The sequence below is a fragment of the Nymphaea colorata genome, chromosome 9 (assembly GCF_008831285.2).
Source record: "Nymphaea colorata isolate Beijing-Zhang1983 chromosome 9, ASM883128v2, whole genome shotgun sequence".
In the NCBI taxonomy this organism is placed as follows: Eukaryota; Viridiplantae; Streptophyta; class Magnoliopsida; order Nymphaeales; family Nymphaeaceae; genus Nymphaea; species Nymphaea colorata.
This window is the reverse complement of record NC_045146.1, coordinates 11643853-11665131: the sequence shown is the minus strand read 5'-3', so window position 1 is coordinate 11665131 and position 21279 is coordinate 11643853. Positions and strand designations below refer to the sequence as shown.

The window sequence follows — 21279 nt, the reverse complement described above, 5'->3', positions numbered from 1 at the left end:
TGGAGTTAGCGGTGGTCAAGGGCACGTGGCTAAGCTCTGGGGCACGCGCCACTGAGGACGGCGGTCCACGGTCGTCCCAACGGCCGAAGGGGACGACAAAATTGCTTTTTGGAGGGGCCCGGTCAGTGTTGGACACTGAAGATAAGCAGACCACGAACACTGGATGCTTTATTGGACGTGGCAGATTCTCATACGCAATCGTGGATACACCGTAATCCCCTCAACCATGGAGACGATGTGATCTTCTCTCTCCCCAGAATTTCTAGCAATGAAAAATGAAAGAAAAAGTGCAGCACAATAAGACAGTCGCAGACTATCCAGAGTTTCGACCACAGAATTCTCTGATCGATTCGATGAACAAAGGGTGTGGTTCACATAAGTGGCGCTCGTTTTTATAAGGAGAGAACACATGCCTACCGCACAAACGCATATTCGGGACCAAGTTGGTGATTCCTAAACTCTGCTTATCGTTGAAGTTCTGGCTCCTGCTTGTTGACACACCTCTTCTTATTGTCTTGAAATACGGGTTCTCCAACTTCCTGGCAGAAGCCAAACGAGTTGAGGACGCTTGTTTTCCTGAGTTTCTGGCTTGCTCTGCTGAGCTCTCCATTTGTAGTCCACTGAGAGGGGTCTTTTCTAGTGTGGGAGCTTCTTAAACTTTTGCTTTTTATGCAATCAGAGTAAAGTCCTTTGAAAGGAGCAAGAGTAGGATCTTGGGATCAAGAAACTACCAGAATGCCTGTGGCTTCACTCTGGGTTGCTTCACCCACTGAGATTTCCAGCATCCTCAGGTCATCGGAGGGCAGAAGGCAGGAGAACTCTAAGTCCCTTCATGGGTCTTGGAGTTCAAATTTTATTGGAGGGTTCAACCAAAGGAAGTCCGCATTGAAGTTCTTCTTCGAGTCCCTTTCTCTTAAGACTGGAAACCATGGAAGCTTCCGAGTTTTATCGAGTTTGGTTGTGAACCCGGCAGAGAAAATGGCACTTTCTTCAGAGAAGAGAATAGCTGATGTGGTCCTTAGGCAGGCTTCCTTAGTGAAAGAGAAGGTGAGGCCCGAAAGAGTGACGGAATCCAGGCAAGAACGGATTGTTGATGGAAATTTGGATCTGTTGGATGAAGCCTATGAGCGTTGTGGGGAAATCTGTGCAGAGTACGCCAAGACGTTTTACCTGGGTTAGTTTTTCCTTGTCCCCTTCTTAAATCAATGTCTTAATTACTGTTGGAAGATTCTTTGGTCACAAAATTGACTGGAATTCTAAATTCAGGAACGTTGTTGATGACTCCAGAGAGAAGAAGGGCTATCTGGGCAATCTATGGTAACCATTTTAGTTCTATTATTTCACTTGCGCCAAAGCTCTATAAGATGATGATACTGATGTTTTCCGTTAATTGGTCCCACCCAGTCAATTAAATGGTCTGCAAACTTAACATCGAAGCACAGCCACTCTTTTCATGAATCAATTTCGAAAAAAAGAACATTTGTTGTCATAGACATACGTTATAAGATGGAGCGAAGCATCATATTTGTGCAAGGTAAGATAACGCGCTCCATCCTTGATCATTTGAAACATCATATCTCTTGCTTCGGGTTGGGTATCTTAAGTAATTCGCTGTTAGTGAACTGCATTCATATATTACGCTTTCCAAGGAATCTGATTGTGGACACCTCAGAAAACAGTGCGTTTTCACATATGCTTGGACAAACAGACCAACCCAATACTTTCCTGCTACTGAGTTTATGGGCTTCTTAAATTTCTTCCTTTTCTTCACCAGGTTTTTGTAACTTTCATCTCCTTCATTCGATCCAAAATTGCACGTGTGAAATCATAACGACCACCTGCTTGATTTTAGAATTTAGATTCTCTCAGCATTCACCGGTGTTGCTCATCCAAAGGCCATTTGCAGTGTGGTGCAGGAGAACAGATGAGCTTGTAGATGGGCCAAATGCTGCACATGTAACACCAACAGCCTTAGATAGATGGGGAGGAAGGCTCAATGATCTCTTTGAAGGACGTCCCTATGATATGCTCGATGCGGCTTTGGCTGATACAGTTTCCAAATTTCCTGTTGACGTCCAGGTAAAGTTTGTTTCCTTGGCTCCCTCTTTCAGAAATAAGGGGCTTTCAAGATTTTCTAAAGAGAGGAGTTAGATTTCACATCTGTAGTTGGGTTGCCCTTTCTGCTATCATTGGTTCAGTCAAACCTTGCAGTGGTTCCAATCTCATTATCTTCCTGATGGTTCATTTTCATAATAAATTCACAGTTACCAGTCTCTTCAGTTGATTGTTTACAATGCCTCCTGATATCTCACATTCCACTACCTCATCATAACCTGTTTTTTTGGTGATAAATGATTATTTGTTGGGGTTTCTTAGCATTCTCATCACAATTAACGTCCAAATCTTTTCCATGCATTATCAACTACTCGTATTAATTAGGTATCAGTGAATGCTTCCTGAACCATCTCTCCTGTGTTCACATAGATGTAATTGTCATAAAACTGCAATATCGCTGACAATCTAGTGCTGGGACTAGTGCTCTAGGCCAATATTAGAAGTCCACCAGTTGTCCGGCTTGGTTTTGTTGCACTTGAGTAATTTATCTGCTGTTTTGTCTTTCAGCCGTTCAAGGACATGATTGAAGGAATGAGGATGGACCTAAGAAAGTCAAGATACATGAATTTTGATGAACTCTATCTGTACTGCTACTATGTTGCTGGAACTGTAGGTCTGATGAGTGTCCCTGTGATGGGCATCGATACTGACTCACAGATGCCAACAGAGAAAGTATATAGTGCTGCATTAGCACTTGGGATTGCAAATCAGCTCACAAATATACTTAGAGATGTTGGAGAAGAGTAAGTTTAGAATGCCTGATTGCATACAATTTAGTGTCAGAACATTTGGACTGATTAGGGCCTTATTTGAGAGTGATCTCAGTACCATCCATCTTCTGAGTTGAATTAAGTGTAGCTATTCTGCTGTAGCTATTCTAATTTTCTGAGCTTCTTCCTTTGTTCTACTATTGTCCAGTGCAAGACGTGGAAGAATTTATCTCCCTCAGGATGAACTAGCACAAGCAGGACTGTCAGATGAAGATATATTTGAAGGAAAAGTAACAGATAAATGGAGGATCTTCATGAAACAACAGATCCAAAGAGCTAGGAAGTTCTTTGCTGAAGCTGAGCAAGGAGTTTCAGAGCTTAGCCCTGCTAGCAGATGGCCGGTAAGATCAGGGTCTTAGACTGTAAGTTTATGTGAAATTGCTAGAGGAGAATACATAATATTTTCTGCTCCTAGTTGAAACATTAGAATTTTTTCCATATGGTTGGATTTCGTTACAGTAATTCCAATGATATTGTCTTGATTGTTTGTCATTTTATAAAACAAGTCAACTTTCTTCAGTTTCAGTTTACTGCCTCACGTGAGTGTCTGAGGCTTAATTATCTTTTCCCAGTTAGGGATTCCATGCTCTCTGTCTTTGATGTTAATTCTTCATGATTTAGTGACTTTTGTATTTGAGTTTTAGTGGTCATGCATCATGTATACTGTTCATGTGGCGCTCTTTAGACATAAGCATAAGGTCTGTAATGCACTGACATGTAGGTCATGTATCAAACATACTGTTCATGCGTTCAACGGTCTGTTCAAAAATGAGCCTCACAGTGGGACTCCACTACTGAACTCAACTATTATCAAATATGACCCACCTCTGACACTGTCAAATGAAATATTGTGAAAGATATGAGACTAAATTAGTCATGCTCTATCACACTTTGTTTGGTGTAATCTTATACCACATTTGCATGATTAAAAGTGAAAACTGTCAATTTCATCTATCTGCTTGCTCGCTTAACTCATTTCTGTTTGCTTATCTAACTCATAATTTGATGTTGCACTGGTTTGCAGGTATGGGCTTCTTTGCTTTTATACAGGCAGATACTTGACTCGATTGAAGCTAACGACTATGACAACTTCACAAAGAGAGCATATGTGAAGAAGTCAAGGAAGTTATTATCTTTGCCCCTTGCTTATGTTAGGGCCATGGGCGGCCCTTCAAAGCATTTAAGTCTAGGAAAAGTGTACATGTAAAGTTACTGTATTTGCCATCTCTGTAAGCTAAGAAAGCAACGAATCAATTTTTGACTGGGTATGTACAAAATTCTTATTAAGAAATTCTTGGCTTTCTAAAAGAAATGACTTGTTGGTCTTTGGGATCAAGGAATAAGTGTGATTATACCTAGTAATTCAACCTTTGTCATTTGAAAAGCATCTAAGATCCCCATGAAAACTTAGTTATTGTTCACGAATTCACTGGTACTGATGCACGTTCAGAATTGTGTGATCTTGTAATTTCCCTAGTTGAGTTTTCCACTCTTTCAATCCCTGCCGTGTTATATTACATAAAAATGACCACGGGATGAGAAACCAGACTAAATTCAGAACGAATACATGTGTAAGAATTTTAAAGCAGAAAATCAATTGCATGTGACCTATTAACTAAATTCAGAACGAATACATGTGTAAGAATTTTAAAGCCGAAAATCAATTGCATGTGACCTATTATATTCAGCATTAGACACTTTTGCTTTGACCTAGCCTAATCAGTAAAATACATAAGCATTATCTGGCTAGTATAAACTGAAAGATTTTTCATATTATACCATTCATTTGCTTCAAAGGGAATATTTCGGGTAAAAAGCGGTGAGGCTTATATCAGCTAAATACATAACAAAAAACGGACTAAAATCAGATCTAGTGCAACTAATGCAACAAGACAGAAAAAAATGCAATGGAGTCCCTCAAAAGAAAACGTTTTACGTATCCTGGAACCAAGAAGAGGTAGGATCCAGGTATTTTAATTGGTAAGGATATGGTTTCGAATTTCCAGTGCGGAACTTAACGTGCTTAGATTTTCTGAATATAGACCTTACGCATTTCTAGCGTAATCTGAACACACCACATCTTCGATGGATGCAAAACACAGTACAGAAAATGCAAGCAATAGCCAGAATGCATCAATTTTGGGTATTGCACCATTGGGAATGAATCAACACAACGTGTCAGTTCATTTGAATAAAGAAATCTTTTGATACATGCCCCAACCCTGACTCTTCATTTCATGCGAAAAGAATTGAAGCTTCGACCCTCACTTACTCTGTGCAGGGAGTTGAAGTTCATCGTACATGAGGGATGAGAGTAATAGTCATTAGATATCAGAGAAATAGAATTGATGCCCATGACTATGACTTCCATCTGTGGGGAGTTGAAGTTCACAGTGCGTGACGAATGACTGCTGTTTAGAGATGAAAGTGGTAGAATTGAAGCCCCCACCATACCTCAATCAAACATTTCACTATGATCAGACAGAATTGAAGTCTTGCATCCTCTCTGAATTCCAGTTGTATGGGCAATAATCCTTCAATTTTTCTTCAACTGTTGACATTAATCGCCAAGTCTCGCTTGAATAGGGCCTGCTCTGGCATGGTTTGCTACTGCCTGACATCAGCAGACATCCATCTTCAGATATGCGAAGAAGAAAACTGAATGGGTTTTGTCTTGAAGCTTCAGAACTTTTATCCAGTCACACACCAGAGTTATCTTTAAACATGAATTCAGGTAAGATAACCAATCAAATCTAGCCTGTTCATTCAAAATCCACTCTTAACAGTAATAAGTATCATGTTCCTTCGCACCCTGAGCAAGAAACCCACATCTTCAAACCGTAACAATTTTACACATTCATTCATGTGCTAAGAAAATAGGTAAAGGCTAATGCCTTTTTTCATTCACAAATAGGTAAGAAAACCCAGAAGCGGCACAAAACACAGTAAGCTCTAAGAATTATACGGATGGACAATATGTATTGCAAACTACATCTCAAGCAATTACACAACTGCAAATCCAACATTGGCAGCGGTTGTTGTCACTCAGGTGGCTTGGGCACAAGCTGTAGAACCTTCTTCCAGGCGGGCCTGCTAGAGATGTCCTCCCACCATGCATTGACGTGCTGCCTTTCCTTCACAAGATGGCTCATGCCCAAGGTGGTGACCAAGTGCTGGGTGCCAGGGAGGTGGCTGAGATCTGCCATGCTGAAGAATTGCCCGGCCAGGTACTTGTTCTTGGCCAGGTGCTGGTCGTACACGTCAAGCACTTGACTGAGCCGAGCCTCGTTTGCTTTGACCACTGCGGGATCAGTGGGGAGGCCCATGGATGGGAAGACTAGCAGTTGGAGGACAATGGCGAAGAGTGGCTCATTGTAGTTGTGTGCTTCTACTTCGAGCCATTGGTTCACTAGGGCCTGCTCCTTGAGTGTGCTCCCCAGCAGCTCTGTTCCTTGGTCAGCGTGCTTGGTTGCATAGTATCTTATGATTGCCCTTGACTCTGAGGAACAAACGGGGTCAGACTGAAATTAGGCTCATCCGTCACTTTGCAAACACATGCACTATCAGAGATAGGAATATATACTGTCAGATCCAATTTAGATTTCAATCTGAACGATATTAAAAGGTATCAAATCCAACTGTGGCTAATCCAAACTTGAGTTCGGCGAAAGATTCAGTCCAACTCGATCCATTTACACACCTCCATGTTTCAAGAACTTGGCATGTCTAAAGAACAGGAGAAAGAAAAAAAAAAAAGGGTTTGCGGATCCAGTTTTGGATATGATGTGAAGTCTGGATCGTGCAACAAAGGGACAGATGCTGCTGGAACTAGCCAAATCAAACCGGACATGGCTGAGCCGGACCTTTTCACTGTTTTTTAGCAATTAAAGAAGGAAAGAGAATGGGTTGTACCGAAAAGCCTGAAGCCTTCTTCCTCCTCAACCACTGGAACCTGTCCAAAAGGCTAGACAAGCACAGAGAAGAGAACGTTATACACTTAATTAACAACATAAGCAAGTTTAATGTGCACATTGAAGTTAATGGGAGGCTGGTAATTTTCTTTTTCTTCCATAGCAAAAGGGGTAGCTTACCGTCTGATATACAAAGGAAGAAAGTAAATCTCACATTCGTTCTTAGGGAAGGTAAATTTTGATGGTGCAATTGGCCTTTGTTCATTGTATATATGACAAAAAACTTTTTAGGTGGGGCACCCGGTCCCGACTCCACCAGTGCAAAACTTTGAACCATAAATTTTCCTGCCAAATCCCTCAATGGATTTTAAAGACCAACCAGGAAGGCGCCGCAGCCATGAAAGGCTATGGGTTATGTGAGGCCTCAAATATTTAAGAACTGAAACTAGAAATTTTTTGTGAGAGAGACCAAATTATAGTTTCAAAAGTTTGACAGGAAGGTGCGGCAGCCATAAAAGGCTCCGGGTCATGTCAGGGGTCAAGCATGTAGGGACAGTACTAGAAAATTTTCATTAAAAGAGCCCAATTATAGTTTTAAAATTTTGACAGGAATCGAAATATCATTTTTCAAAATTTTTATATAAGATAAATAAAAACTTTTAAAATCTATATGTAAAATTTTTTATTTTTTTTTTCAAGGGATGGAGTGGAGTGGGGAGGGCAGGGCCCATGCCGGCCCTTCTTGGCTTTACCCCTGCAAACATGTAACCTGCTTCATTTGCAAAATCACTAAGAGAGGATTCATAAGAAGTAGAAACTACGCCCCTTTTCTGTCCCTCCAATCTAAAACTCAAACTGATTATGGATATGATAGATAAAAAATACACTCGTCAATTAGAGTATCATGTTTGCCACCATTTGCAATACAAGAGCTAATGCTCGTAAGAATCAAACCGTGGATGATGGAACTTTCACCTCTCCCCGTTAATTATGTTAAGTCGAGCACTTGCAAAATCATGAAAATTAAAGTAAAAAAAAAAAAAAAAGTCATCTGCTTCAAAACATGTAAGCAGTGACCATGCATAAACTGCAGCAACAAACTTGAAATCCTAAGCAACATTTACTAGGCAGACCGGCTCACACATGGCTATTTCAAAATTAAACAAAAAGTATGAGCTTCAAAAATCGTATACCGTTATATATATATATATATCCTTATTTTGACTTAAGTAGAAAGTTGACGCTTGTATCTCTCAAATCAAAATGGCCTTGAGGTTTTAGCTAGCAATAACGCCCTTGAGGTTGAAAGGAACCACAACTATTCACAGCCAAAAAAAAAAAGAAAAAAAAAGAGCAAACACAGAAAAGTTCCTAATAGAAAAAATGGTTAACCTGGAGAGCCAGAAAATCTGGCTTCTTCTGCTCTCCCGAGTCGAGGTCGACGCTCACAATCTCGAACTCAATGCCTTTCTCGAGGAGGCAGGCCATGACCCTCTGGGGGCAGGCCGCCCTAGCTGGCCCATACACCTTCACCACCATTCTCTCGACCGGCCCTTTCCGGCGAAATCTCACACTTGGGAGAGTGAGCTCCGGCGACTGTGGTGAGGTGCCGCGCCACCCTTGAGGCCATATATGCTGTGCATGTGAGGGGAGGTGAGGTGAGGTGGAGAAGCTCCAGTCCAAGTCATGGGGGTTGTCACGTGCTCTTAGCAAACCGGTGGTTGTGAGTCAAATTATGGTGGGGGAGAAGCAGAACATACTAAAAGTCAATTTAAATAAAATAAATAAATAAATAAATACTCTCCCACGATATTCGCATTAATTAAGTACGGCTACAAAACCCATTTTAATAAGACCATCCAGCCAATCTAAATTTAGATTGGTTCCTATATATGATGAAACCGGGTCGAGGAGGGTGACGGGCACTTGATAAATGGGTTTCCTGTAACTTATCAATAATATGGTGTTTTCCATACTCGGTAAACTGTCATTCAAGTTAACTTGAATTGCTAAAAAAACCAACCACGAGACAAGGTTGGCTCATCTCACCTCTTACTTACTTTTGGTTTGGTCCAACTCACGCTTCACTCACCGGTTTGGTCCAACTCACCCTTTAACTCACCCTGACTCAGCCCTGACTATTTACATTATGATTATTTTAAAAGCTGATCGAGTCGACAAGTCAACACATTAACTTGGTGACTTGATCGATCTAAGTCTGAGTCACAAGTTTGCCAACTATAGTGCTTTCATTATACTTACCGCATGACCACATGGCAGTTCACAGTTCAGGTACCCAACTAGAGCATCTGGGCTTCCAAAAATGAGGACAACTTATTTATGAGGTGCAAGGTTGCAATGGATGGACGGAAGAGATTAATTTAGAGAGGGAGGTGTTCTTTTGTTTCACATCTTACTTTCCAGATTAAAGATGGTTTGTGTCGCCTTTCTCATGCATGGTAAGTGAAAGCAAATCAGAACCCTCCACAATAAAGAGGTGATGGCCTGGCAAAAGGCTTCTTCTTCATGAGAAAGGGTCTTCCCATGGCTTGGTATATATATATATATATATGCAACAATATTATCTTGATTCCGTTCTCGTATCGGGGCTTCAAGATTGAGATTTGTGATCAAATTCTGAATACTTGTAGAAAACAACGAGAAACTTGCATATAGGGATGTGAATGGTTGAGAAGAACGGGTGTGGTGTTTTCAGGTGCATCAAGTTCCGTTCTAATTTGTTTTTCCGGCCCTCTATGTTAGGCAAAATTTAAGTCTTAATTTGGTTTTTAGATCTCAAAAGTTTCAATTTATAAAGATGTCTCCAACTTGGGCCGATTTGATTGGGATCTAAACTTATGCACTTTTGTGTGACGATTGTTCCCGAGTTCCACCAAAACAATTATAGGATGAAATTCTTTGTGTTCATAGGGTGCCTTTCTATGACATTTATGATCATGACCTAGGAGTGGAATCAGAAATTTTTGTCTATGAAACACTAAATATAGCGGCAATAAGTTTTCAATTGGCTTTGGGGCAGTGACTCGGTCTAGTGGGGCTGATACATATAATGAGACCCAAATTTACCCACATCCAATCATTAAAAACAAGGTTTTTCAAGAGGGCTAGCCCTGTCATGATAAGTGACTGTTTTGAACACCATAACGTCTATTGCTCGGGTCCAGCTAACAGTTTCCTTATTCAACTTGCATATGGATGTCGGCCCTTTTCGGCCATATGAAATAGATGGCTTAACACCACGAAAGTTTGAAACGAATAATGGCCGTCTACCAGCCTCTGTCCTATCCGCTGTGCCAACCATTAGTTAATTTCAATTTCAAGTAATAGACCTTGGAAGTTGGACCTCCCACACAAGAAACAAATAGCGACTACAGAAAGGTCCGCTCCGATTCCTTCTTCCATTACACAAATCCTTAGATCTAGAAGCCGAGACCAGCTAGCTCTCTTTTTTCCTTTTTTCTTTAGTATTTGTATATGCATTAAAAGTCACGGTGGTAAAATTTTGATGCTTATAAATTTCGTAAAACAGGCAGATTAAAAAACATTAAAGCCGTAAATACATGGAATGCCGCGCACGAACCGATTGAGTAAACATGCAAAGTAATCTTCGTAAGATTGTGAAGTACTACTTTACGCAAATTAGGGCCAAAGAAAGCCTGAAAACGTATTTCGAAATACGTCCAAATAAATGTCAGCACCGACTCGCAATAGATGGAATAGTGCGCCAAAAGTGCAGATGATACTTCGATAATATTACCTTAAATGCACTTGAAATTTTCGTTTCTCGACACTTACATAAATGATATAGGTGTCGTCGAGTGCCGGACTCGAATACACATTCCCAAGTGATAAAATTAAATTTACCATGGCGGAGCTATTGACATTTAGGGAGCGTTTGTTACGCTGGAAAAACAGTGTAGTGGAGGAAAGAAATTTCAAATTTTTAAAATTTTTTTCATTTCGTCAAAACGTAGATAAAATTTTTTGATAAAATTTTTTGACGGTTGAAGGTGATTTTGGAAATATATTTTCGCAAAAATGTTTTCAAGCAAGCCAGAGGGGTGAAAAAATTTTCCAGGGAACTCACATGTCCGTGCTTGATCGGCGTGTATCGGTGACGTTTCTCTCACGGGACATTCGGAAGCATGCGGGGGAAGGAGGGCGAGGAGGAAGACGAAAACGAAGAAGCAGAGGAAGAGGGCACGGGCTTCTCGATCTTTGCACCACTAGCCCCACTCTACCTGAATTATAAAGTGGCGGAGATGATGAAGCGACCTTCTCGCCCGCCTTCTCTTTCGTCCTCCTCTTTCGGACGACTCCTGATGGATGAATCCGCCGACCGCACCCCGCGGACCGTTCCTCGACGGCTCCACTCGGTCGTTCCCGCTTTCCTCCTCCTGGCGCTCACCTCCTTGTTGTGCCTCTTGGTCTACCTCGTGTCAGGCCCTATTGAGTTCTCTCCGCGCCCTGCTGCCGGAGGATTGTTGGGGAAGTTCGGTATCGAGATGAAGGAAAATGTTTCTGGCCTCTCCTTCGAGAGCTTCGGCCCGGTGAGCGTCTTCTCCTCCGTCTTGTTTTTTTCTCTTTGTGGAGTCTCTGATTATTTTTCTGGGAGGTTGTCTTATTGATCTTGCGTTGCTAAACATGGGCACTGTCATTGCACCTTAGTGAAATCTGGTTGTTTTGCCAATTGTGGCTTACTTCTTCAGAAAGTACTCAGTTTTTCGATTTGTTTGGTCGGTTTTTTTCTTTGTATTTTGATTTTTTTTTAATTTTTGGGTACTACCTTGCTGGAGCATGTATATCTCTGTCCATTCCCATTTGTAATCTAAATTTCCTGGATGACGTTTTTGTACCTTTAATAAGTTCTCCTTTGAGTTCCAGAACCGTCTGTGTTCTTCTTTACCGGTAGTCCCTTCATTTATGTTTAGTACTAATGCACCATAAGAATAATCTCATGCAAGTTACCACCTAGGTTGCAGACATAATTCGTTCCTTTTCACCATGCAAAGAAAAAAACTGTTGATCAATAGTTGGAAAAAGATATTTAATTCAGTGTGTTTATCTATAGTTGTCCGTCTATTTTATTTTATGGAGCTGTTCATTTATGTTACAACTGCTGGGACTGATAAGAGCCTTTTGCTCATGTTCTGATGGAAGAACAGATTACTGTTTTTAACATGTTCAGTGGTAGAAGTACTTGGATTCTTCTGTTCTCATTAACTTCTGTTTGGTTCGTCCAGTTTCTTGCTTTTTTCTGGTTCTTCGGAGCTTGGTAATAGATGTAGCAGTAGTTTGCAATTGCATGTACTAAAATTCCCGACCCCTTGAAACTGTCATTGGGCTATATACTGCTTGGGTTCTCCTTTCATGGTTCCAGAACCAAATCCTCTTTTCTGCTTTTCTTATAAACAAGAATATTTATTTTTTTCGTGCCGGGGGTGGGGGATGGGTGGGGTGGTGGAGAAGATGGGAGTTATAGATCCCAATGGTGAAAAGAATAAGTTGCACATATAATCCTGGTTTCTTCCTTTTCTTTTTCTAATATAATTTCCTATGAAGAGTTTGCCCTTTGAAGCGACAACAAAAATAAGTACATATAAATGTTCATACAAAAACATAGTGCACAAATTTAGCAGCACAATATACTTATTTTATGGTAGTTAGGCAAAAGAGGTTATAATTCAACTAGCCGATAGAAAATCTTTTGCAACTTCATGACGTTACCTTTCTCAGGATCATGAGGATGCGAGGATCAGAAGTGTTTTCGGAAAGGCTGCTACGAAGGACAAAACAGTTATATTGACCACTTTAAGTGAAGCATGGGCTGTTCCAGGTTCTGTTTTTGAACTTTTTCTTGAGAGTTTCCATAATGGAGTAAACACTCACAAACTTCTGGACCATTTGGTGGTTATTGCATTGGATAGTAATGCATTTGCCAGGTGCTTGTCTATCCACATCCATTGCCTTCCCCTGGTCACTGAAGGAATTGATTTTTCTGGTGGAGAGAAGTTCTTTATGAGTCACGATTACTTGAAGATGATGTGGAGGAGAATTGATTTTCTAAGATCGGTGCTTGTAATGGGCTATAATTTTGTTTTCACGGTATGTCTTACATTTTTCATTTTGTTACTTCTCATGCATGTGGTTGTCCATCTTTATTTTTGGATCTGTTTCAATGAATATGTACAACTGTAGGTCCCTATACTTGCTTCTTAAGCTTTGTGAGGCAAACTGCACACACAAAACTGAAGGTTTAATGGGCTATGGAGAGCCTTGTCTTTCATAACTTCCTTGACAGTGAGATACATCCAAATTCTGCTTTTGTGATGATATCGATGAGTCGTCTCCAAATACAACAAAGTACAAAGCTTATGTGGTATATTCTTAGCAAATATCATCCTCGTCTTGTTAGGTGTTGATCTTTTATTCAGCTACTCCCATTTTCTGTGAAAGCATTTACGCACCCAGATTGATGTCAGTTCTTATTTTTGAGATACGCCAAAGTCAACTAATGCAAACTCTTTGCTGTGCCATTGGAGCTATGCCAAGGGTGCACAGACAAGTATTTGGAGAATACACTTTTCATGGTTCTAGTGAGTTGGCTTTTCAGGTAGACTGACATCAGCCTAGAAGCTGGTATTACTCGCTGGCTAAGGACCCTTTGCTAATGGCTGGGTGGCCATGGTCAATGCAGCCATATTGACTTGGTTTGGCACTTGAACGTCATGCACAACCAAGACATGACCAAGCAACCTTGGTCCTCGAGTAGCCAGATGACAAATTTGGTTTGTCGGTTTGAGTGCAGATAGAGGAGGCATCTTACCAGAAGGCAACCTGCAGTAGGCAGCTGGGCATGCTCGCTAGTCCAACATGGAAGCTGCCCAATCAGAAGGTATTTTCAAAGATGTTGCACTAGAGTGCAATGTGCCATATCACAAGTATAACATTTGTAAAGAGAAGGAAAAAAATTGTGACTTCAAAGGCTTTACATAGCTAAGCCAGTTTTGTAAAGTGCATGGCTTACTGTTTATTGGTTAGACAAATAATTAGATATGTAACAGAAATAACTAAAAAAATCAGGAAACATTTCCTATAAAAAACATCATTGCATAAACAAAAGTCACATTAAAAAGTAACATGACAAACGTGAACACTAATTTACTGGAAATATATTTATTAAAATGCATCCATTAAGTCGACTTAGAGGTCTTAAAACGTAAGCCTAAGAGTAAAAATTTCATTAGTTCCTAATAACAAAGCCCCTTATCTAATCAAGATAAGAAAAAATATTTATCCAAAATTAAGTTGTTCTGCTACCAGTTTCTTTTATTCTACTGAGTACTTCTCCTCTACTAAGTTTCTCCAGTATATTGGTTATATAACTGTTGCTAGTAGTGCAACATCCTCATCTTCAGAATTAGAGACGACTAGTGTATACTGTATCCTTTTCATCACTTCCTCAGTGAACTGTTCCATGAATCACTTTTATGCAGATCAAGTTACCTTTTTCATGTTAACGCATTGCAATACAGAACACGGACTACCATCTTGTCCGAAAATCAGATTCAACTTAAACATATGGAGTCTACTTTGTAGATGCCAAATGCTAAACTGCATTTTGGCATGTCTAACTGATGCTGTGCAAAATGCAAATCATTAAAATCTCACAGCAAATCCACATTGTCAAAGTCAATCAAATATTAATAAAAAAATTGTTTGATGGTCATCTAATTTGTATTTGCTCAGAAAAAATCTACAGTAAAATTCAAAATTTTATTAACTTTGATGGTGAAAAATGTCAAGGGCCTCTACTTTGATCACATAGTTGGTACCCCCATGCGAAAAATGGGCTCCCAAACAGTGTCTTTCTCCTTACGGTTGGGTATGAGGGGCTTTAAAAGCCCGAAATTGAAAAAGGAAGTTCAAAGTTCAAACCTCCTTTACTCTACCAGGTCTGTATTGTATCAGATGCCGTATCATGTGATATGGTATGATACTGTACATTGCATACAACTGTATTAAATTATTGGACCCTCAAATGGCATATGGGAACATTAATTGTAAAAAGTATAGGTAGAAAAAATGGAAGAGCCTCAGCCTTAAGCAGTCTCAATGTGCTTTGGACCTCTTTGCAATAAAGCTTTCTGCTCAACAACTTGCCTGTGTGACTAACCCACTTGGATGAGTACCTAGCCAAAACATAACAAAAAGCTGCCATGTGCTATGCTGTCTTTAGGTTCGGAGGCTTACTGTATACTCAATACTTTCCTAAAGAAAAAAAAAAGCATGTTCGTATGTATGTCAAGGTAGTGTATATATAATTATCTCTTTGAGTTATATATCTGTTCTTATGGTTGAGAAGTTGTAAGGTGGCATATATGTACAGTTGTATTTGCTGAGTTGATTGCACGAAATTGTAAGTTCTTGACTTCTCTATTTAAGATGAGGATCTCCTTTTGTAGACTTTTGAGTTAGTAAGTTTCTTTATCAATAGTTTGTTTGTGGTGGATTTTGACTTACCAAAATAAAGGTATCCAAAAACTAGCATGCTGATGATTTGCAATATCAATTTCTATGTCTCTTTTCCCTACAAGTTAATACATCTGAGAAAATAAACACACATTTTATTATGTGTTTTTTCTGTGATCAACTTATTAAGTGGTTTATTTTAACACCTAGACATGCAAAAGTACCACCTCACTTGTCCAAGTTCTTAAATTTATATGTTCACACAACTTTGAACAAAAAAATTGTAGATGCACAAGTTTTCACAGTAAAAAGTGCTCTTTTCTAGTGTTGTACTCTCTCTTTTACTGCAAGTCTCAACATATCCATGTAGAATACCATCTTGCAGGAGGAAGACTTGAATATGAAGAATGTGAAGGAACTTTATTTCTTTAAAAGCTCAAAGAGCATTCAAACATCTGTCCCACATTCATTTGCGAAGGTATTCCTAATGGATTGAATACCATATCAACAGGTGTTCCATCTTGCAAATAAGGGATATCCTGTCTAGGCAAAATTTTTGAAATGATACCTTTATTCCCATGTCGTCCAGCTACTTTATCGCTCACTTTTATTTTTCAAAAATAACACTTGAGCCTGGTTCATTTCTTAAGGACAAGTTTTACATGTTTAGAGATGAAGTAGAAGTTAAAGAAGGGACACTATAAGGACATACATTTGGTCATTCAAGACGATTGCAACTTTTATGTTGAATCCTGGCATTTCTAGTGTGGTGCTCCTTGTAATTTATACTTTCAGGATGCCTTAATAGTTGAACGCTAATTTGGGTCATGAAAAGTCTTGTTTGTCTATGAAGATTAGACCATCTGTTGGTTGCTCTTTGTTCGCCTGCCTATTTCCTTTCTATCTTCTTCTCCATGTTCATCTTCCTTTACTTCATATTTTGCAGGTTGCTTCTGTAATTTTGTTAATTGAAGCAAATTGTGGGAAAACCTTTTCTTTTTTTATCAATAATAGATGTGCTTTATTCAAATACTTGCTTCTTTATCAGGTTTTCTTGTTTCTATTGACTGTTAATGCAGGACGCTGACATACTATGGCTTCGCAATCCATTTCCACGCTTTTACCTGAACGCTGATTTTCAGATAGCTTGTGATCACTTTCTTGGCAGTTCACTTGATTTTGAAAATAGGCCTAATGGGGGGTTTGCTTATGTAAGGTCCAACAACAGAACAATAGCATTTTATGAGTTCTGGTATTCATCAAGAGAGCTTTACCCAGGGCATCATGATCAAGATGTGCTTAATTATATTAAATATGACTCATTTGTTACGGAAATAGGATTACGTATTAGATTTTTGAACACTGCATTCTTTGGTGGTCTTTGTGAGCCAAGCAAGGATTTCAACAAAGTGTGCACAATGCATGCAAACTGTTGTGTTGGCCTTAGTAGCAAGCTGCATGATATGAGAATAATGTTGGAGGACTGGAGAAAATTCATGTCTTTGCCACCAAGGGAGAAAAGACTCCAGTTATCGTCATGGAGGGTTCCACAAAATTGCAGGTACCGGCTGATTTCCTTTTTGTGCAGCTTTGACATAATCATTTGGGCACATTTTTAATCGTGGTTTGTATTTGACAATCTGGTTGGAAATATTTTGCTACTCAATTTACTATTTGTTTTGTTAAACAAAAAACAAGATAAACAGGGTCACCATTTTCTTAACAATAACCTATGGTCTTTACAAGCTTTTGTAACTTCTTTTGAATTTAAAATTGTTTGATGCTTCCGGCTCAGTATAAACATGAGGATTTTTAGTCACTAATTTTCTTTTTTGTTTAGGTGCACTTTTTGCTTTTGATTGCCAATTGAGGTGCACTTTTTGGCTCGTGATAGCCATTTGATGTATCAATCTTTGATTTGTAGAAATACTTTGTTAATGTTGAGGAAATTTTAATTTATCCTGAGTTACCTTCTTCAGGTTCTTTCCATATGTTTACATTGTTCAGCAGTCTCAATGGATATCTGAAGGCATGTTTTGTCATGCAATATTTGAGGGATGCTCTTGGAAACATAAAGAAACATGTTTTCACTTAATCGCAGATTTAGTTGGCCCAGTCCTCGAGAAAGCAATCTGCAGCACTAACCATTTCTTTCCCTGTTTTCTTGAAAAGATGAACCATCATACTTGCCATTTTGATGATGAGATGGTCACTCAAGTTGCAAACTCATGCCAAAATGATTAATTTATAACTCAATTCGGGCAGATGTTGTGAATGTTATAGAGGTTATTTTGGATTTACTTGCATTAAATTACTTTATTACAACTTTTGACCTTTGCTGGAATGAGAAATAAGACAAATTAAAACCTATTTGAGACCTCAAGTTAGCAACGGAAAACATTTTTCTCTTCTGAAAATCAAATGTTTCGTATTGATGCTGCTTTAGGTATGTCTTCAGACGTCAATGATGTTGCAACCAGTTTGTCAGATCAAATATGTTGACCTGGTGAAATTGTTCAATCAGTTTGTATTATACTCTCAAATATTGTTCTTGGCAATATCTCTGCATGGTTTTTCATGAACCTTCTTTTAATTTTTTTTCTCAGGAAAATTCGAAAATTTAAAAATGCGGAGGGTTAATAGAAAAAAAGTTATAAAATGATGAGGAGCTTCTTCTTGTTCCAAAGAAACAGGAAATGGGCAAAAATGTGGTATGGCTAGGAAAATTAGTATGCAGTTATACTTGATAGCTGGTGCATAATATTTATTCCTTGATATGATGGTTGATATACTTTTAGTTATTCTATTGGGATTAATTCTGCATCACATAATTAAATTCAAATAGCAATTGAAGTACAAAATTATTATGACTATTTTATTCCTTGATGTTCGAGTACTGGCTCTTAATAACTTTTAGATAAATATGTTTGGAGACGTTTTGATATTCTAATCCTATTTCTTTGTTTATGTATGATATACCTCACACGATTTATACTTTTTTGCTTTTGCCTTTGACTGCCTTGCAACTGTGAATTCCATTTTCTTCCCCACTTTTCTTGGATGCCCATAAGTAGCATTGTTTTTTGTATGAACTCAGTTCAAGAGAACATCAATTTGGTGAACTTCAACCATATGTATGCTATAATTAGCAGTATTGTGCTGTCTATATATCTGTTAATTTTGTGTTGTATGTGCTTCTCTAGCTTATCAACTTGATCGGTATGTTTCTTCTCTTCTTAATCTTCTGTTTTTTCCTCTTGCAGTTTGCCTTCAGAATAAGGTCAGATTTAATATCTGAAAATATCACTTTACACTTGAAAAGCAGTCATGCATTGATATTTTTGCGCTGTGCGTACTTCTATTCTCTCTCTTCATTGTACTGGTAAGGGCTTAAATTGATTACTGGATGAGAATGACTTGTGGCTGCTTGGTGCTGTAGTCCTGCTACTATCAAAATTTTTTCCCCCTTTAAGAGAACAATTGTATTCACGCCTGGCTGCCTATGAGAAGGGAGAGTAGAAGTTTTGACCAACAGCCCTGTATCTTACACTTAGGTTTTGATGTTTCTGCAGAGCCAAATTAGAAAGTTTACTCAATGAATTTCTAACTTGCTGGTATGGGTGATAGATTTTCTCTCCCAATTTTTGGGCAAGGCCAAAGAAACACCCTCATCACCAATTGAACATTGTCAGGCCCTTGAGATTTGTGCGACAGGGAGTACCAGCTTCGATCTTCTAGCAAGATGCACTTTATGTGGGTCTCAAATCATGGATATTCTGTGTCCAGAGGCCAAAGGAGACGCCATAAATCAGAGAAACGGAGTCTCGTGGGAATGAGTTACCCAATTGTTGATAAGCAGTTTTTCTCTGAAGTGTTTAATGCTGTAAATTTTGTGCCCCTTGTGGGTGAGTTGTACAGTTGTTGATGGTCGAATTTCTCCAAATAGCAATTGATGCTGTAAAAAATTGGTGTTGATCCTGTGGATGCTTATTAAATAAAGCTAATGCCAATATGATGCATGGTTCTGTATTGCTTCATCATGTGTTCGGATTATCCGATCTAACTTATTAGTCAAGCATGAATTCCCCAAAAACATTTTACCATCTTGGTTGTTGGTGGCTTAGAGAGAGAGAGAGAGAGAGAGAGAGAGAGAGAGAGTTCAATTAAATGGGACACATCGAAGAGAACTGAATGTCAAACCATACTGCAAGTCAAATGTAGACCTGTTACCTAAATCTGTAAATAAGATGTCAGGATGCCAAAAACCTTTGCAATTACTGTAGCTTCAACCCAGAGATTAAAAAGCAAAACATGGAAATCATAAGCCTGCCATCTAAAAAATACATTGTTTCTCATGATCGGATGTGCCACCAAAAGCGACATAGCCAATACCCCAATGAAACCTCCATCTTTTGGATTTATGAATACACTGTGGACCAAATAGAAGGTCACGTGCAAAAGAGGGTTACGAAACAACCGGTGTAGGATGATTCCATGACGCATGGAAGGGTCTTTCTACTTCGCCGCATTTCCCAGAACAAGTGAAATCAGGTTTCTTCAAAAAACCCTTTTTTAATGAAAGGTCGAAAAATATACAGGACTTTTGAGGTTTCAGAGTAGATGAGAGAAACTTCTAAAGAACTTATTGCAAGCGCCTTCATTCATTTGACTTCATTTTGCTTATGCTGGTCTCTTGATGATCCACACGGGACTCGCGTATAACATCATCTTCGACGCTTAAACCCACTTTTTTTTAATACTCTGCCCCTTGACCCGTCTCGATGCACAACAAATCAGGGGAAAACAAAAAGATCCAAGGGTTTTTTAGTTTCTTTCTTAACTCATTGCCGCCGACATAGCTCGTTACAGGCCGTCGCTTATTGGCCGATACTGCGTATCATGCAGCGTTTATATACGATATAGAAACCGATACTTGCAACAGTTCCTCCAACCTCAGGTCCTGCCCCCTAGTGCTTGTCAAGATCATGTAGAAAGGAGCGAACCAAATAGTTTGGAGATGAGAAATCCTGCTTTTGAAATCGTTCTTGTACTTTCCTCTTTATAAAATCCTTCACAAAATACCCAGAATAAGATCATAATATCTATTTGCTATTCTATTCCAATTTAGAAAGAACCTGTTAAAACTACATGATTTACAAAATAAATCAATAGAATATTTAGCTCTCCAGCCAAAGTGATAGATCGTCAGACGATTCGATGGAACAAAATGAGATGACAAAGGACTCTACATGCATGATGCATCCCTCACTTGGGCTTCAACCATGCGTAGTGTCTGATTACGGTTTTTGGAGGAGCAGAAGGCAGGTTACTTACGAGGATCGACGGATGGATCTTAAATAATCTTCCAGAGCTTGGATCTGTTCTTTGGAAGGAGGCGTCTCGTTGTTTTTGATGGCTCTGTGGACATCATATGTGGTCGACCCCAAGAACAAAAGCCTGTATAACCAATGAAGGTGACAAACATCTTCTCATGATGCACTACTTTTCTCTACTCTTAAAACATGAAGTGTTTGAGAAGAGAAATTACCCTGATGCAGCGACCACTATCTGCCGGGTCGTTACATATTTGCCAAAGAGCTTCATCGCAATCCAAGGTGGATTTCTGCTGTCGTGGGATTGCTAGTTAAACCAATGTACCAGAACCTTCGTCCTTGTGGCCGAACATTCAGATTAGCTTTTGTACGATTACAAACCAATGACCCAACTAGCCTATGTGGTGAGCAGATGACCTAACAAGCTAAATCATATTTATTTGGAAGAGATCGATCTCCACCACCATTTCCAAGTTGCTTAGTCGGCCATCATTTTCCGCATTAATGATACGAGTTTTTGAATTTGGAAATGGTTGGATGAGACCAACTAAAGGTGAGGCGGACAGGCGCTTCTGAAAGTGTGGTCTGGCAGGTTACTGCATGATATTTTCCCTGGCCTTGATGCTATGTCACATCATTTACAACCTTTTTTGGACG

The 21279-nt window shown here is 39.3% G+C and overlaps 3 protein-coding genes and 1 long non-coding RNA gene across 6 annotated transcripts; 2 read left to right on the top strand and 2 right to left on the bottom strand.

Annotated features, from left to right (window-relative positions):
- The first annotated feature begins 255 nt into the window (after positions 1–255).
- Positions 256–4215, top strand: LOC116260961 (phytoene synthase 2, chloroplastic-like). Its single transcript, XM_031639515.2, has 6 exons — positions 256–1174; positions 1267–1317; positions 1907–2079; positions 2623–2858; positions 3034–3226; positions 3910–4215. The coding sequence occupies exons 1-6, from the start codon at positions 736–738 to the stop codon at positions 4090–4092; spliced, it is 1275 nt and encodes a 424-aa protein (XP_031495375.1). The 5' UTR covers positions 256–735; the 3' UTR covers positions 4093–4215.
- A 1536-nt stretch (positions 4216–5751) lies between these two features.
- Positions 5752–8412, bottom strand: LOC116259989 (glutathione S-transferase F10-like). The gene is made up of 3 exons (XM_031638037.1): positions 8189–8412; positions 6798–6849; positions 5752–6384 (listed from the first exon to the last, which is right to left on the bottom strand). The coding sequence occupies exons 1-3, from the start codon at positions 8333–8335 to the stop codon at positions 5927–5929; spliced, it is 657 nt and encodes a 218-aa protein (XP_031493897.1). The 5' UTR covers positions 8336–8412; the 3' UTR covers positions 5752–5926.
- A 2450-nt stretch (positions 8413–10862) lies between these two features.
- On the top strand, positions 10863–19314 carry LOC116260396 (uncharacterized protein At4g15970-like). Of its 2 annotated transcripts, XM_031638715.2 has the most exons (5): positions 10863–11367; positions 12554–12922; positions 13626–13712; positions 16369–16850; positions 18553–19314. In XM_031638715.2, the coding sequence occupies exons 1-5, from the start codon at positions 10963–10965 to the stop codon at positions 18566–18568; spliced, it is 1359 nt and encodes a 452-aa protein (XP_031494575.1). In that variant the 5' UTR covers positions 10863–10962; the 3' UTR covers positions 18569–19314. The 2 variants fall into 2 exon arrangements, with proteins under 2 accessions (XP_031494575.1, XP_049935556.1); XM_050079599.1 differs by lacking the exon at positions 13626–13712 and having other exon boundaries at positions 10866–11367.
- A 218-nt stretch (positions 19315–19532) lies between these two features.
- LOC116261019 (uncharacterized) lies at positions 19533–21279 on the bottom strand. Of its 2 annotated transcripts, XR_004174224.2 has the most exons (3): positions 20838–21134; positions 20624–20746; positions 19533–20358 (listed from the first exon to the last, which is right to left on the bottom strand). It is a non-coding gene; the product is annotated as an uncharacterized LOC116261019 (long non-coding RNA). The 2 variants fall into 2 exon arrangements; XR_007574304.1 differs by lacking the exon at positions 19533–20358 and having other exon boundaries at positions 20380–20746; positions 20838–21279.

What these genes read in the sequence shown, in the direction of transcription:
- LOC116260961 (XM_031639515.2), top strand. Translation starts at nt 736, where the DNA reads ATGCCTGTGGCTTCACTCTGGGTTGCTTCACCCACTGAGATTTCCAGC. An exon ending in CGCCAAGACGTTTTACCTGG is followed by an intron (nt 1,175 to 1,266) that starts GTTAGTTTTTCC and finishes TTCTAAATTCAG; the next exon opens with GAACGTTGTTGATGACTCCA. An exon ending in AATTTCCTGTTGACGTCCAG is followed by an intron (nt 2,080 to 2,622) that starts GTAAAGTTTGTT and finishes TTTGTCTTTCAG; the next exon opens with CCGTTCAAGGACATGATTGA.
- LOC116259989 (XM_031638037.1), bottom strand. Translation starts at nt 8,335, where the DNA reads ATGGTGGTGAAGGTGTATGGGCCAGCTAGGGCGGCCTGCCCCCAGAGG. An exon ending in CAGATTTTCTGGCTCTCCAG is followed by an intron (nt 6,850 to 8,188) that starts GTTAACCATTTT and finishes GTGCTTGTCTAG; the next exon opens with CCTTTTGGACAGGTTCCAGT. An exon ending in AGAAGGCTTCAGGCTTTTCG is followed by an intron (nt 6,385 to 6,797) that starts GTACAACCCATT and finishes TTTGTTCCTCAG; the next exon opens with AGTCAAGGGCAATCATAAGA.
- LOC116260396 (XM_031638715.2), top strand. Translation starts at nt 10,963, where the DNA reads ATGCGGGGGAAGGAGGGCGAGGAGGAAGACGAAAACGAAGAAGCAGAG. An exon ending in GCTATAATTTTGTTTTCACG is followed by an intron (nt 12,923 to 13,625) that starts GTATGTCTTACA and finishes GTTTGAGTGCAG; the next exon opens with ATAGAGGAGGCATCTTACCA. An exon ending in GGAAGCTGCCCAATCAGAAG is followed by an intron (nt 13,713 to 16,368) that starts GTATTTTCAAAG and finishes CTGTTAATGCAG; the next exon opens with GACGCTGACATACTATGGCT.